We start from the raw sequence: 16,992 nt of genomic DNA, 5'->3' as shown, positions 1-16,992 counted from the left end.
TAAAATTTGAATATTTTACTTGCACAACTTGTCCTTGAAAGTTCATTCTTGTATAATTTGTTTTGTGAAACTGTGTATTTTTTATTCTGTACTGTGAATATTTGACTTGTATTATTTCTCCTGCAAATCTAATTTTTGTATAATCTTTACTTTGGAGCTTTTCTCCATGGGCCTCACTAACTAACCAGACTAACCCGGTCAACAAATGTCAAATAAATTAACAAGAGAGGGCCCAATTTTGAGCCCTCCACACTTTGTTCAGTTGAGGTGTTAATACCCAAACAGGCTCGAAAGTGAAGTAGTAAGCCACTCTAGATACAGGAGATGCCACATTATCAGAATTCAATGACTGACAGTATCAAATGCAGTTGAAAAATCTCGGAAAACCATTACTGAGTAGTATAATTGACTTGTAGCTATTAAGAGATAGGTGACTACTCAGAGAGCACTCTATTACAATGATTGTGAAACCCAGATTGAAAGAGATCAGCGATTCCATTTGCTTAACATGTCGCCATTTGCATACAAGTGACTTTCTCAATAACCTTTCCAAAAAATAGAAGATTAAACAGCAGCTTATAAAATGTATTGGGGGATCCAAGGATGGTTTCTTGAGTATAGGGACCACCTTCTTGACTGCAGGAAAATCAGTCCTCTATGAGGAAACCAAAACTGGAAATATCACTGGGACCAAGGACATCAAGACTGTCCATAAATGGCATAGATGGACAAGGATACAGCCCTAAGGTCATTGTCTGCATTCCTGAGATAAGTGACAAGCAATCCAAAATGGATTCCTGCAAGTAACGTATCTGCAAGGTCCCAAAATACCAACATGAACCAAAAAATAACCAGCAGATACTGGAAGCCATAAAATATATATATATTAATTCACTTGAGTCAGGACATCAATATACAAAAATTGCAAACCAGTTTCAGCTTATAATCAACTAAGCCTTCATCAGGTATAAAGATACATTAAAATGTCACACATTTATATACTGTGTCACTAGCCCATAAACCAATTAGAGGTGTTCATTTAATCCTGGGGCAAAAAACCCTCCCAGTTTAATGATCCATTTTCTCTTTGGCATTCAATAACTCATTCCATCCAGATTTATTCAATTTCATACCCAAAATGTTATAAATAATCATAAAATGAAAGGCTGTTTGGTGGACTTCAGTATGTTTGTATAGAGCATTTGTATGTTTTTTTATTTTTAATTTCACTGAGATGTTCTGAAATTCTATATTTAAGCGCTCTAGACATTTGGCCCACATAAAAAGCTGAGCACTGACAAGTGGCCAAATATATAACCCAGTCTGAGCTGCAGTTCGCAAAGAAGGAGATGTCATAAACTGTACTGGTATTTTTTACTAGTGAAGCTATTAGATTTTAATATTCTACTCCAATGTGTACAATGGCCACATGGGTGACATCCTATGGCAGTTTGTCCCTGAATGGTACTCTGCAATTTTTCCTTAGGTTTATATCCTCCTTGTTTGTAATGGCTAAAAATGGATGCCAGGTTCCTCCCATTCCTAAAGGAAAATAGGCAGTCTGCTCCCAATAATTCCGAGAGTCTATTGTCTGCCTTAAGGATGTTCCAGTTGGATTGTACACTATCAATAAGTACCCCAACATTTCTACCATAAGTAGTCACTAGTCTAGGTTAACCTTTAGTTCTACCCTGCTTGTCATGATATTGTAGGAGTGCTGCCCTGTCCATACTATTGACAGCATTCCTGGCCTGCATAATATGTTCTGGTTTATAGCCCCTCTTCCTGAATCTCTTGGTCAGGTCATCCCTGTAATGCAGATAGGTATCCTGTGAGCATATTCGTTTTACCCTCATATATTGCGATTTGGGAGTATTTCTGCATGTATGGGGGGGGGGGGTGAAAGCTGGAGGCATGGAGAAGGGAGTTGTACTTGGAGAATTTACAGTAGACTTCCGTTGTCAGAGTGTTATCTGAAGCCCTGCTTACCAGTACATCCGAAAAAGTAATATTATTTTTATGGTAGTTCACCGTAAATTCAATTCCCCATTTGTTTTCATTTAAATCTTTCCACAAACTCCATCAGATGTTCCTCATCCGATCTTTTCCAGATATCTATATCTATATATATATATATATATATATATATATATATATATATATATAAGCAAATGACGCCCTCATAGCTGTACCCTTGATTTGCAGATAAGTGTTGTGATAGAAAAAGACATTCTTCATTAATACATGCTCAGTCAGGCACAAAAGCAGTGTATTGAAACCTGGTGGATACAATTCTAACCTGTATAACTAGTATTCTAATGCCTGGATACCAGCCCAGTGAGGAGTATTAGTATAAAGGGCTTTGACTTCCAGGGTACAGAGTATTCAATCATCCTCTATCTGCATCTCAGAGATGACCTGCAAGAATTCAGTTAGTCTGCTAGTAACACAATATATAAAAGTGACATTTTAATGCATCTTTACACTGATGAAGGCTTAGTTGATTATAAGCCGAAACCAGTTTGTAATTTTTGTATATTGATGTCTTGACTCAAGTGAATTAATATATATTTTTGTAGCTTCCCCTATCTGCTGGTTATTTTTTGGTTCATAAGTGAAAAGCTCATCATAATTCAGAATGGCGTACTCCTCCTAGGAAGTGGAACAGAGATTTTCAAACCACTGTTATGCTTGTTGGGTTGAATTATGGTAAAACAGGTGCGATAGTATGGATGGGGCATGCCATAGTCTGCTTGGGCCAAGCTGGAGGTAGAGTAAAAGGTCAGCTTGGGCATGTGTTCCAGTAATATAACGAGCTGAGACGTATACAAGGCCACTAGCCTAGTGGGACTAACCCAATCAACAAAGGATAAACAAAGGATTATGATGGGTCTCAGATCTAACCTGCTTGTGTCTGAGACATGGATCTCAAGAAATTCACATTGAAAGGGAAGAGAATGGTGTGTGTGTGTGTGTGTCTGTCTCTCATTGTGATGCATATTACATCATTTAGCTTCAAAAGCAGTCCCCCCCCCCCAAATTCAGAATGCAGTTGTGGTACTCCATGGATAACACAAACTTCTATAAAGCTTTAACTTCACCTTTAGTTTAATGATTTTCATTTCCACAACACTGCACAGACTAGAAATATCTGATAGTTTAAATGGTGGTTGTGTTTGTCTGAAATAAATGCGGAATAAATACTTTTTATTTTAATTTCAGGTCTTGAATAAGAAAAGTACTGAAGAACTGTCCTCTTATGACTGATTAAAATGTATTGTGCATGTGTAGAAATGTTTCAAGTGTGTAGTTTGACAACTTTGCAGTCATTTGAGTATTTTCTACACTGCAGTCTAGCAGTTGTGTTGTTGCTAAGTGTTTACTTTTCAGGGAAAATGGGACCAATTGACTTGCACTGTCAAGGATGTTAAATATTGCAAAGCGCATTTTAAACATTATTTAACTTTACAGATTACAATCTCTAGACATTAGTAAATCACATTATTCCATCTTAATTGTTTTTGTTGATAATCATGTTTAATATTGCTTACATGTTCAGTAACAATGTCCCTTTCTTTGGCTGCAGAGTATGACTACATCTCATTACATGGAGACCAAGAAGCATCTGATCAAGTTGACTTTGATAAGTCTTCTACTATACCTCGAAACAGCGATATTAGTCAAAATTACAGAAAAATGTTCCAGACCAAAAGGCCAGCTTCTACTGTTAGTCTTATTGCTGACACTGAACCAGCAATGAGATCACCACAGGTTGCTACCATCCGCAGGAAGCCATCCAGTAAACCACCCTTTAGGCGTGGCACTGTCAGTGGTGTACCTATTCCTATTCGGACACCAGTAGTACCACTCAAACCATCATCCACCTCTGATGTTTCTGGTAGCCAAACAGCTGGAGAGGAGATGGTAAATGTTCCAACAGAGATGTCTGATCTGTATCAAGTGAAACAGGGCCTTTGTGGTTCAACTCGAAGTCTTAGTACCATTCATACACCATATTATTCATTAATTCCTAGTCATTCATATTCCAGTGCTCGTCATCAACATCCTAGTTTACAGCAAGTATTCCCCAGTATTAGTATTGTGAACAGTGTTGCAGCAAAGAAACCGCCACTGCAGTCAAGTGTGGCACTGCATTTACAGAGAATAGATAACATTGATAGTAGATCTGACTCATCTGATCTTCAAACTACAGAACCAGACACGTCAGTGGACATGTTGGCAATGATCCGCCGTGGTGTGAAACTAAGAAAGACCATATCAAATGATAGATCAGCTCCACAGATCAAGTGATTCAGAAGTTGAATTTAACAGATTGATAGCTTTAAACTCTTACGTTTGCCTTCTAATGTAAACCATTTATTTAAGGAAGTGATGTGCAGTTTTTTCCAGTCAATTTAAACAGAAGCTAAGTACCGCCTCACCTCTCTGGAACTGTCTCCAGTAGGACCTAGTTTTGGAGCTTTTACTTACATTTAGTGCACCACCACATTGACTTTAAAGTTGATGTGGCTTTATTTCCTTTGGTTGCAACCTGTCTTGAGTCAAGTCTCAGAGTGTTATTTTTAATGTACCGTAATTAGAGGACACTCAAACCATCATAAACTTGTTTTGTATTGAAGGTGTACAATTTGTTTGTTGCATTTCAGATTCTCTCAGTTAAGCATTGTAGTACAGTGGGTCTCCACTGAAACCACACTTTAAAGATAAACGGTTTGTATATATTATTTTGTTTCTTTTTAAATATTCTTGTACTTTTGTTTGCTGGAGACCGTTCTTCCAGTTTTCATTAGGCAAGTTTATCAATGTTTTAGGCTTAAAAATTGCTTTTGTTGGTATGCATACAGCTGCTACATTAGTGGAGAAGGAAAGTAAGTTATTTCTTGCAAAGAAAGGGTAGTAATTATCCAACTACTTGATCTACACATAGTTTTGTCCTCTGTACAGAAGGTGATTCTTTTGGTGCAATATTGGTTAGTGCTAGACATTGTAATCATTATGGGTTTAATTCACAGCAAGTCATATTTTCTTCAGTTTGGGCATCTGACAGTCTTTCCTAGCCCCAGCTTTTCCATCTGAGTTTGATTCAAGAAAATATCTTGGCCATCGGAATTAGAAGGAATTCATTTGTGTACAGTTTTAGAATTTATGCATCATTTGGAAATGTCTTGTTTGAAGCAGTTGCTTGTGAATTCTGGTAGCCTGTCTCCTGAAGTGTCAACGAACAATGTGTGTGTTTTTTTGTGGGTCTTAGGACTCGTATTGTCCTTTTTAAATTTGTCCATTCCATGCAGTGTTGGTATGTCCAGGCTGTGATACCCGTCACCTTTTGGGTATAGTTTAGGTGCAGGGGTTCACAGTTCTGTTTTTAAAATGTCTGTAGTCTGGCCAGAAGAGAATACTTAATTCAGAATAGTAGTTGCTTTTTAGTCAGTTGTTATGCATCTGGCAGAAATTTCATAAGTTAAGTGGTGTCCTGATTTTGAGCTAGTGGAGTTGTTTACCATTATGTACTGTAAACTCTTATATTTTACTTGCACACCACAGCCTAATATTGGATTTGAAAGTGGAGGTAGGGATTATAAACTTTATTTTTTTTCACAGTGCATTGAAGTGTTGAACTGTGCCTTAAAAGATCCGAGTTGTACTGAACATGTTAACCTGTTGACACACCTTTCCACAAATCATTTGTTGAGGAACACTACAGTAAGTAATGTGTTATCTTAACAGATTCCTCTGGGAATTCAGAACTGGGTATGATAGCTGTTAGTATACACACACTGTAATTCTAAATAGTCACATTAAGCATTTATTTTGTCACCTTTTCCCCCATATACTGACATCCCAGCATGCACACATGACTTGAATATTTATTGGATCTGTGATGTGGGATTTATTGTTTACTCCATCCCTTATTTTATCAAAGTTTGCTGTTTATGTATATTTAAGATTTGTCATTTTTGCTATCTGTAATCTGCAAATGAAGTCATAAAACTGTGCGCAGCAAGCATATTTTTATTTATCAGTGGAGTGCAGCAGCTGCAGTTTATAATTGTGATGTTGGGTACACCTCGTCCTCATGGTTGCATGCATACTTCAAAAGAAACCCAAAAGAGGGACAGTCAAAATGTTTATTAGGTAGTACTTAAAGCTGACACACTACATTTTCCTTGGCAAGGATTATGTTAGTTAAATTGGCAGTTATAGTTTTTGCTGAAATTAAGGATGGTAAATTTTGTTTCAAGGAGCACGTTGGACTTCATACTTCAGCTGTAATGGGTAGCTTGTGGATTTGATAATGTAAAATGGATAAAGAGTACCTCTACTGTGTCCTTTGTTACCCTGAAGTGCATGTTCAGGATATAGTACAGTTGTACTACTGGTTCCACTGCCAGACTTGTGTGTAAGTTAAGCACCTTAGATGCCTGTGTCTTTGTCTTGAAGGAAATTTCTGAAAAATAAAATAGTAAATGTGCTACAGATGACCAAACCATAATTAATATATGATTTCTTACGTTCAGTCAGTTTTCTTGCAATTTTCCTGAATGTTTCAAAACCAGGTAATCAAACTGCAGGGTGGCATTTTACATGCTCTTAAATAGGTCTTTTGCTGTAGCTGGCTTCAGATTTTTTAGCAGTGTTCCTGCGACCATTTTGTCTGACTATATATCTCTATCGAAAGTATGATCTCCCTATGTGTTCTTCAGTTCTTTACATTCTGATAAACAGGGTTCTGCAGGTAGTAACAGTAGAGATGTTGTCTTCCTTGTTTTTGTCCTGGTAAGATGCAGTTCTATAGCCTGCCACTCCAAGGCTTATTTTTAGCACCCTTCCGGACAGTAGATACCTCAGAAATGTCATCTGTCTTTATACACAGCATTTTACTACTGACTTGTTTTATTTAGTAAACTGCATAATTAGCTACTCTGTCGGCAAATAAAAAAATCACTCGCACACTCCTCCTGTAACCGGATATATCTAAAAAAAAAAAAAAAAAAAAAAAAAGTCTTGTTTTTCTTGCAGAAATTACTTTTTATACATTGTAATTCTCAGCCGCATTCTCACTTCCACCAAGGATCTGGGGTAAAACCTGCAGTCTTCCAGTAGTCCACCTTTTTAGTGTTTAGACCACAGACAGTGGATAAAACTTGAAGTAAACCAAAACACACAGAACTGGTCAAGGACAAGACGTAATCTTCATACTTTGGTAGTAAAATATTTCAGCCTCCCATTCCCATAATTGTTGAGAGCACTAGAGAAAAGCAGTGTGAAGATTTTGGAGAAGCAAAAACTGAAAAGCTAGAAAGTATGCACTACTTATGATTGATGAATGTGCTTTTGGTCTAGGGCAGTGTCTTTTGCAGAAATGTCTGTGCAAACCTTCACCCCCCCATTAAAATCAGTCTAGCCAGGAATGATTGTTGAACAGGACCCAGGTTTCATCATTGTTGACCTGCTGGTGAGTACTGTAATGGCTTTATCATTAAGTTACCACTGAGTATTGTAGTGTTCACTTTTCACGGACATCCGTAAAGTATCCACTCCCGCCACCATTTGATATTTTCAAGGCTGACTTTGGTCGGCCTTTTCTTGTGCACCTTTCTGGCAATTGAGTACCCTCTTAGCTTAAAACAGTTTTTACCTTCATCCCGTTTGAGTGAGAAATTCCGAAGTTAAGGTCTTAAAAGCCTAGATGTTTGTCACCCATTATCTCATGACTGCCTCACTAAGGAAGATGAGATGTTTTTCCCCCTTAAAAGAAAGTCATAAACAAGACAAAAATCCCAGCAAGCTATGGACTTTCTGGCACCACATCCCAATATGAACCTGCCTGTTAGAGAAAATCTTCCCCAGTGATTGATTTCTCTCCTAGTGTTTTGAACTTGGGGAATGGGGTATAAAAATGACCACGTTCTGTTCTCTTTGACCTGCATTCTTTGGCATTGCTGTGGGAAGATGATTGCAAAACATTCAAGAGGCTAGTATTTGACCAATCTACTCACTAGATGTCTTCAGATCACTTTCAAAACTGGTAGAACCAGCTGTGCACAAGGCGCATACTCATAATCCTGCCCATTGCTGAAATCCTTAGTGTCCTTGACACTGTGGCAACATTCATACCTGTCATCATGCTCTAGAGAAGGCATAAGAGGTTTATTACTCCTTCCCCTGTGGGTCCTGTCCTGTACATTGGGAGTGCATTTGCTTTGAGGAATATGTTTCCTTTCCAATACAGTGTGATAAGTGCACCACTGACTAGTATCTTTGGCTGTCGTCGGATGTGCTGTAGTCTTTGTAGCTCTTTGAAATGGTATCAGAAAACACCTTCCATGGTTTTAGATATTGGCGATGGTTGAAAGGTTGCGCGCACACTTCAAGGCACATGTGGTTTCTATGATTTCACTGGTGGAGACCAAATAAATAATTTCTCATCCCTTCCAAGTAGGTGGTGGGGCTGCTTGGAAGGAATGCTCCTTGCTAAAGTAAGTGGGATGGCCTCCACGGTCAGGCCACTTCATTATCTACCCTAGCACTTTTCCAAGTACATGCAGAAAGGTTTGATGCAAGAGAGAAAGCAAGCAAATAGACAGCCCACCCCTGATGGCTGCCCAAATGATGTCCTCGCCCAGCTTTTATCCAAAGTGATGGGGGAGCAAATGGATCCATTGTTTGGGAGGAGTTGATGTTCACCAGGCAACAGAGGTCAAAAAAGAAAGTGTTGAAGGTTTCTGATGCAGCTTTCAGAAAAACATTCCTTATAACATAAATCCCTTGTGGGTGTGAGATCAGCCAGACCCAAAGCTTGTCTTTGCTAATAGGGTTTTGCTTTCATTTTTTTTCTAGTACTCCGTACCCCTGGTTTCGGGCAGTCCATACAGTGCAGAAAGTTCTCGATGCCTTATCTGTTTCTTTTTCACCTTTTATGTAAAAATAGAATGTGGATGCGTTGCAAGATCCTCCAGGATGCATACTTGCCTGTCATATTCCACAGATCCCTTCAGTGGTGTCTGAAGTTTTGAGTAAGGCATTGAATGGTTCAGTTTGGAATCATGTTGCATAATCCATTCCTGTGAGGACATTTGCCAAGTGCTTTTTGCCAGTAGTAGCCTACCTCAAGAGGAGGTGATGCTAAATTCTACTTACCAAGGTGACTGGCTTTTAGTTGCTGTCTCAAAGCAACAGTTTACACACAGGATTCCTGTCCGAAAACTGGTTCCATCTAGACCATTTCAGTCTCACCTCCCCCCCCCAATAATCCCACTTAGCACATTCTCAATTTCCTTTGCCAAGTATGCAGTCCTTTTGTCTTTTAATAGAAAGGCTTTCCTTCCTCAAGATGTAACCATAAACATCATCTAAGCAGTAATCATATAAACATTTATGGACTTGCCCACAACCTAGTAGATGCCATTACATAATTTCTTCTTTACAGCAGTATATGCATCATCTTCACTAGTGCCTCACTTGCCTAGTGATTGTGAAATAAAGGTAACTGAACTGACTGAAGCAGTTCTTCTTGCATGGAAGTACAGATTCAAACTGTCTAGGAATGCTGTTAAGATCTGGCAATTCTATAGTGTGTATATTGCACTAAGTAAAGACACTGCCTAGTTTGTCTTTGCAGGAGCACTCTAAAAGTGTGATTCTGTGCACTAAAAATAATCCACATCATGATAGAAACGTTTTAGGAGACATCCCTGTCAGATGCTCAAGTGACAAAGCCTATCATTTTCTGTTCTGAGGTATATTTGCTCAGGATCTGTTTATGTAAACCAACAGCACATAGCTTCCAAACTTCACTTCATGCAAGGTGCCTTTACTATGTATGGGACCAACACATTGCTGCCCTTTCTGTGATGACCAGTTTTGATTTTTATAATATTGCTTATAAGGAGCCCTTGATCCATGCAGCCTTGTCTGTTTCCATTAATTTTGGTTCTTCCTCTTATATTGTCATTATGGGGACACATTTTCTGTAAAGGTACTGGAAAGTTCTAGAACTAAAACTGAGGAATAGTGACAATTAAACTTTCAGGAAGTGTGGCACCATGTTTCTTATTTCTTATATTTAATGCTGATTTTCTTATTTTACTCAGATATTCTGTATGTAAAAATCATATTTAGTTTTGTGAGTGTATAGCTGTATTTGTAGTATCTGTATCTATATGTATAGGGTGTGTGTGTGTGTGTGTGTGTGTGTGTGTGTGTGTGTGTGTGTGTGTGTGTGTGTGTGTGTGTGTGTGTGTGCGCGAGTGATCCTCTGGAAACATTCTTGAAAACAGAATTTCATTACCTGTCAGTGTTTTTGATAAACCAATCCTTTCTACCATTTTGCTTGCCAGATTGTAAAAAGGCTTTCTTTCCAGCTCCATACTTGAGCATTCCACAAGTGACCATTAGATCAGCCATAGTAAGTAGTGTTCCAGTACCCTTCACCCCACAACTGCAGTAAGGAAGGTATTGGAAGCTCCAAATAAACCTGGAAGAATAAACCAACAAAATGGTATCCTGGAGCATGGAAGAAAACCAATATAACCAAAACAACTTGCAAAAAAAACCTTCACAGCAGCTTCTTCACGCCGTAATTTTTATTGTTGAAGTATTCCCCAAAGAAAACTAAAAAAAAATATTTGTACCCAACATTCAAGGTTAAGCACTTTCATCTTTAAAAAAAGACATCCGCAGAACTGTGAATGAAACTCTTGGCAAGCATGAATGAATCGGAACACACCCACGAACGTGGCCAATCACATCACTTTACTTCCTTATGTCACAGTAAATTCAATTAAAATCATAAGACCACAACCCACCAATGCTTTTAAACTTGGTAAACATTATTAATAAGGGGAAAAAGTATAATTACTAAACAATATGCCCTAAAGTATGTAAATATAAAATATTAGTGAGTAGACCTTTTGGAATTTATTATTAAGGGAAAAAGTATAATTACATATGTGATTGGTCAGGTTTGTGGGTGTGTCCTGATTCATTCATGCCTTTAAATGTGTTTGCCAAGGGTTTCATTCATTGTTCTGAGGATGTCTTTTTTTTTTTTTTTTTTGAGAGGAAAGCGCTTAACCTAGGTACAAGTACAAGTGATGTTTTATTAGTTTTCTTTGGGAATACTTCAACAATAAAAATTACAGAGTGAATAAGTTGCTGTGATGGCTTTTCTTGGAAGTTGTTTTGATTGTAAACCTGCAAGAATTAATATATACTAACTGGATGAAATTCTAGAATTGAGCAGCTGGTCTGTTTTTCTGTCTTGTTACCAAGTTGACAAGTTAGATACAGAATTTTTTTTCATCTTTGGTACAAGGAGAAAAGCTTCTACTGTAATATGTACACAACTGTGTTCTGTGCATTACAACTTTGTAACTGTATGTGTAGAAAGTTTTCTCATTGCAACCTAAAAAAGCTGAAACTATTGCCTAGCCGATTGTCCTGGTGTGTCTGTCTTATCTATATACAGTTAAACAGCAAAAATAATAAGGTGTCTGTGCAGGTAATAGAAAATTACTGCACAGTGAGGAATCATAACATTTTCAGAGTTTTATGTGTAAGGCTGCCACTTTTATTGATGGAAAGAAGAAAGTGAATAGTGAAACAGTATTGAGTAACCGTGTACTATTGAATTTTTAGGCAGCTGCAATAGCAACTGGAGTGTTTAGCCATAAGTAAGTTGTGTACTTGAAGTGTGCAGATAGAACGTAGGGTAGAGCAAGTAGAGTATTGCAGCTAGGAGAGGTTAGAGGTTAGAATATTAGGTAATTAAGTAGTGTGTAACAAAGGTTTTGTACACCCCCAACACTCATACCTCTTTCAGCCGTTGTCTTCTTATAGTCAGAAAGAAGTTTCAAATAAAGTCAGTCTCTGATACGGTTTATGAGGTTTCCATTTTTGATTTTTACACTGGTCAAGGTAATCAGATAATAATTAGGACTCCATTAAACTACTTGCTAAAGTGTTCCTTTCACTTGTGTTTTCAGTGGAAAGATCCATTGTCCCCGGGGAATAATTTTTATGGCATTAAAATGAACACGTCCATCCCATGTGGGCTTGTTGCATCGTATAGGTTGAACTGGCATTCCCAGCAGACATTTTCTGGGCAGGATTTGCATCCATAAATAGCATCTGAAAATTGCAAACCCTTTCTTCGCAAAATCATTTGTTCAGTTTCCGAAACACCAAATCTGAGTTCATCCCTCAGGTGGAATCTGTAGCAAATATTAATCTGCTTACTTTTCAGCCTTGGTCCCAAGTATAGAAAACCTGAGTAAAATAATCCTGCATGCGTAGTTCTAGATTTACTAGCTGCACTTTCAAAAAAGTTTCTAAGGTGTTCATTTCATTCAAAAAAGACGTATTGTAGAATATGATAACCTAACACCAATTAAACTACATTGGAATATGTAGTGTCTGCTACCACAGTAAACATAAATAACCCTTATAAGAGCAGCCTGTTGTCATTCTGCAAGAGCTTTGGCTGTCCATGTCTTCCATAGAAGTCCCCACATCCATACATGGTCCATCAATAACTTTATAATGTATTTCTGATTAGTTATGGCATCTCATGCATCCTGTTTATATATTTATATTTATATATATATATATATATATATATATATATATATATATATATATATGCATTTATATATATATATGCATTTATATTAGGAATACTGTCAGAGTGGGTGCATAAGGGTACCTCTTCCCCCTTGAATACTTGATTGCTTGGCATTTTGTCATAACCAGTCTTGAACTTCTGTTTACAGTACCTCATATACATTTTGTTTTCAGCTCAAGCTTTGGAGGTTGTTTAAAATTATGGACACTTTTTATTGCAGTTTCATTTTTTTTTTTTTTGTAGAAAAGCCCACACACCCTGCTCATTAAATATGAGCTAACGTGCTAGCTTTGTTTTTTTTTCATAAGTGGCTCATTTAAATTTGTACCAGTCTGTGATACAGTAGCAGGCTAGAACCCTGATTGTGACCCAGGTGATCAGCATTCAGTTAGCAGCTTGAGTTCCTGTTAGAGCTGGTGGAGGAGAAGAGTGATGAGGCATGGTCTGTTTGTTCTCAGGCAGAGAGATAAGAGCACATGGTAAGGGTACTCTGTAATTTGAGTATCTGGTGGAGACTGGGGCAATCTGGAACTTTGTCTAGGAGCGATTGAATATGGGGCATATGAGGAGGCAGGGGCATCCCTCACAAGATACCATTCGCAACCACCTCAGACCATGCAGCATGCATGTCTGGGAAGTAGGGACATAACCTGACAGACCTTTCAGTGGAAGCATCAGTGGTGGCTTCCAGACACATTCTTTTTCCCTAGCACCTGCATTGCCAGCTAGACAGTGGGGAGGGGTGCTGGTTTGCTGGTGACCCTTGCTTGAATGAGTTAAATCCCGGTGAAACTCTTAAAGAATAAGCCATAGTATTGTGGAAGAAAGGCTTAGAGAAACCACACACCCACTAAAAAACAAACCCAATCTGAAGCAAAAGAAAGGGTTGAATTAAAATTTATACCAACAGCAGTTCATCTGATTTATGATACAAAAATTATTTTGTATACTGGTTTGATATTTTAAAATTAGTGGCCTTCAAAGAGTATGAAGCATTTAATGCACACAAATTTTAGTTAATGAAAGGCCAAGTAATACCGTCTTTCTACAAAATGAAGTGCAGGTGGAAGATTTTAAGTAACATTTCTGTTTTTTAATGTTTTCACTTTGATCTGGATGTGTATGCTGCATTCTAGATTTAGTTCACTGAAATGAAACCGCATCAAATGCTGATTATAGTAAGACTTCACATTTTCTGAGTAGCACAAAGTAAACCCAGGTTTGAATCTCTTTGGTCTAAGATGCTGCTGCTGCTGTTGTATCATATCGTCAGACCAGAAAAATGTAAACTATGAGAGCGTGCTTTTCTGAAGTATTTGAAGTAGATTTTTGTACTGCTTGCTGTAGTTCGATTTTGTCAACTTAAATTATTTATATATTCGTTAATAAGATCCTGAGTAAAGAACAGTAAAGCGCCTGTAAGAACAGTTATTAATTAATGCTTTGTTTTTTTCTAGTAGTAGGGAGTATGCCCCATTCCTGACTTGAGTGGAAAGGAATATGCACTTGTGAGATACCTGCATGCTCAAGTTTATTTTTTTAAGCTGATTTTCTAGTTGAAAACATTGCAGCATCGATGACAGCTGGACTACTTGGGGGGTTTGTAGTATTTTAAATCTTTTTATAATTCTTGGCTAAGGGTTGCAGGCAGATTGACCCAGCTGGTCTGGGTCTAAAAATTTCTTAATTGTTCAGATTTTGCAGCACATTAGTTGAAGCAGTTCACATTGTTGATCTCAGGGCTGAACAATGCCCTTCAGCTCACTATGTTCTTAAAAAAAATTACTAAATGCAAAGTCCAGTTCTCTTGATAAATAGTGTCTGGCAGTGAACAAAAGTTCCCTTTCTGGGCAATAAGCTAAAAAAATGCACTACTGAGAAAGAGCAGTGTTCAGTGCCAGAATGTTGTGTTTATTTCAAACTTGTTTAGTAATTAATGTGTTGAGAATAAATCAAGTCAATGCCATGATCTTTTGGTAGAACTACATGGAGATGTTATTGTAAATTTCTAGAGAATGCTCTAGTCTTGCAGTTCAGAATTCTTTGCTCAAAATATGAAAGTAAATGTCTATTCAAAATGTTATATTAGCTTTGGAATTTAAAACCAAACTGTACGCATGCTCAAGAGGCACTGCCAGGTTTTCCTTCATACTTCCATTTCCTCCACATTTGTTTTTAACTAGAAGTACATGTTCTGTGTTTTCCTGTATATCTGTACTAACTGTTCTGCTCTCCTGCATTTGACACTGTGTTCTTGCGAGCTTGTACTGTTACCAATGAGTTGTATAATTATTATTGCTTTATTAGGGAGTTGATCTCCCATTGTATGTTTTTTGCTTTATTGTATATTTTAAGAATATATATATTTTGTTTCTTTCCTGTGTAGCAATGCTGTAATCTTAAATTAAAAAAAAAAGGAATGTGGGAAAACCAGTTTTTATGAGTTACTTTTGATTGCTTTTTACAATTATTTTTTTGGGAGAAGAAGTTAGTAAAGTGATCATGGGCAGGTGTAATGTGATAGTACTAAGAACCATTTACTGCTGCTGATACTACAACTACTGGATTTTTTTTTTTTTGTTAATGACTTTCGATCTCCAGTCGCAAACTGTGGGACTCAAAGCAAGTCATTTAATCATACATTGCTTCCGTGCATACCCCTCAACCTCTTGGGGCAAGAAATCTGGACAAAGCCATAAATAATGTGGAGATAAAAGCTGAAAAATAGGGACAATTTTTAAATATTGCTCTTACAAACCTAGAACATTGATAGAATAACAGGTTTTGTGTTGGCATGAATTTTCTGAAAGGTATGAAATCTGAAACTAAAATGTCTGTCGTTATTTTCCGACTTCAGTCTTTAATGACTTGTCAATGTTTTGCCAGAAAATCAGTTTTATGAAAAATGGGCCAAAAGTATGAAACAACAATCTGGACATTCTGCGAAAATCTGTACATTTGAGAGGTATACTTCCACGTCTTCCCTGAAAAGTGATGGTTGTATGTAGAGGGCTTGTTCACTTAACCAATGAATAAAATGTTTAATTGAATCTACCTAGAGCCTTAAATTTGTATTTTTAATAACCAAGTCCATTACTAAGCAGAGGATGCCTCTTTCAGGAAAGACCTGGAAGGTTCACTAAAAGCAGTTGTCACAAGAGCAGTAAAACAGATTAGTACAACTACGTCAAGGTGCATTAAGCCATAAAAAGTGTACGGCTGTATACTAAAGTTAATTGAAGGAGTAATTGGAAATAGAAATAACATTTTCTCTTCTGTTCTGGAGCTGGAAGTGAGGGAGCTGTTTAGAAAGTTTTACATAAATGCATTACAGGGACATCTGTCTGGTCCAAAAAGATTTGAAATGCAGTTTGATGTTGTCTGCTTCAGTCCTTTGTACATGTTGGGTAAGTATGGATGTTAATGCAGAAAATCAGAACCACTCAGCTCTTAATTTGGGGTATATTAAGTGCCAGGAGTACAGGCAAACAGTGTAAATTCATTCCTTTACTTTAAAATCCAGCAAGTAACTTACCTTTGGTTTTCAAAGTCATTTACCAAATTTCTGTTGAGTGTTTTCATTACACAGACTTCCACAAATTTTAGTTCCTAACAATAGAAGTGCATGCAGAAAGTAATTTTTTTTTAAACCATAGCAGATATTTTTATTGTGCTCTAATCAAAATTCAAGTTACTTTCTCTACAGGATTATTTTTTTCTTCCTGTTTCAGCATGGTAATGTCAAAGAAATATTTAAAGCTGTTGATGGAGATATCTGATTCCACCTTGTGCTACTGTCAAGAGGCAGGAGTAAAGTCCATCATTTCCTAAAGCAAGGACTTCCAAGATGGCCGCACACAGATTAGCTTCTTAATTTTAGCTCTCACAGCGTGAAAAAAGAAAACGAGAACTAGCTAGTAATTCTGTCAGTTTAAGTAAAATTCAGTTATGGCTAGTAAGTACAATTCCTGGATGTCAGCAAAGAAGAAATTTAGAGAATCTGAAAAAATCAACTAGAAGAAGGTGAAAAGAAAGCATTGACTGGGAAGAATCCTGTAGCTCTTCAGGAAAAAGCAGTTCAAGTTTCAGCTGTGGTACAAGAGATGTCTTCCAGTAATTTATTTAGAGGATGAAACAGGTCAGATGTACTCAGAGCTGATTAAATGAAACATTTAAAGAGCTCAAATAAAAGGCTAGAAAAACATAAAATGTTTCAAGTGGTTATTCAGATCTGATAAAACTGCAAAAATCTGAGGTTGAAATGAAAAAGAGGCTCTCTGAGTATAAGACATTTCAGGAAGAGCTGTTTCAAAAAATGGTAGAGTTAGAGGACAGAGCATGCAGAG

At 37.3% G+C, this 16,992-nt stretch overlaps 1 protein-coding gene across 1 annotated transcript in view; it reads left to right on the top strand.

The window, feature by feature from the left end:
- The window catches only part of LOC122816990 (protein MTSS 1-like), a gene marked incomplete in the record, with an annotated part of 941,883 nt that extends 926,577 nt beyond the window's left edge, over positions 1-15,306 (top strand). The window contains 1 exon segment of the mRNA XM_044090103.1: positions 3,587-15,306. Within this exon segment, the coding sequence (XP_043946038.1) occupies positions 3,587-4,311 (725 nt within the window).
- Between the last annotated feature and the right edge of the window lie 1,686 nt (positions 15,307-16,992).

This window comes from Protopterus annectens, chromosome 12.part0 (genome assembly GCF_019279795.1).
Source record: "Protopterus annectens isolate FY-2018-M chromosome 12.part0, PAN1.0, whole genome shotgun sequence".
Classification (NCBI taxonomy): Eukaryota; Metazoa; Chordata; order Ceratodontiformes; family Protopteridae; genus Protopterus; species Protopterus annectens.
This window is presented reverse-complemented; position numbering and strand designations above follow the sequence as displayed.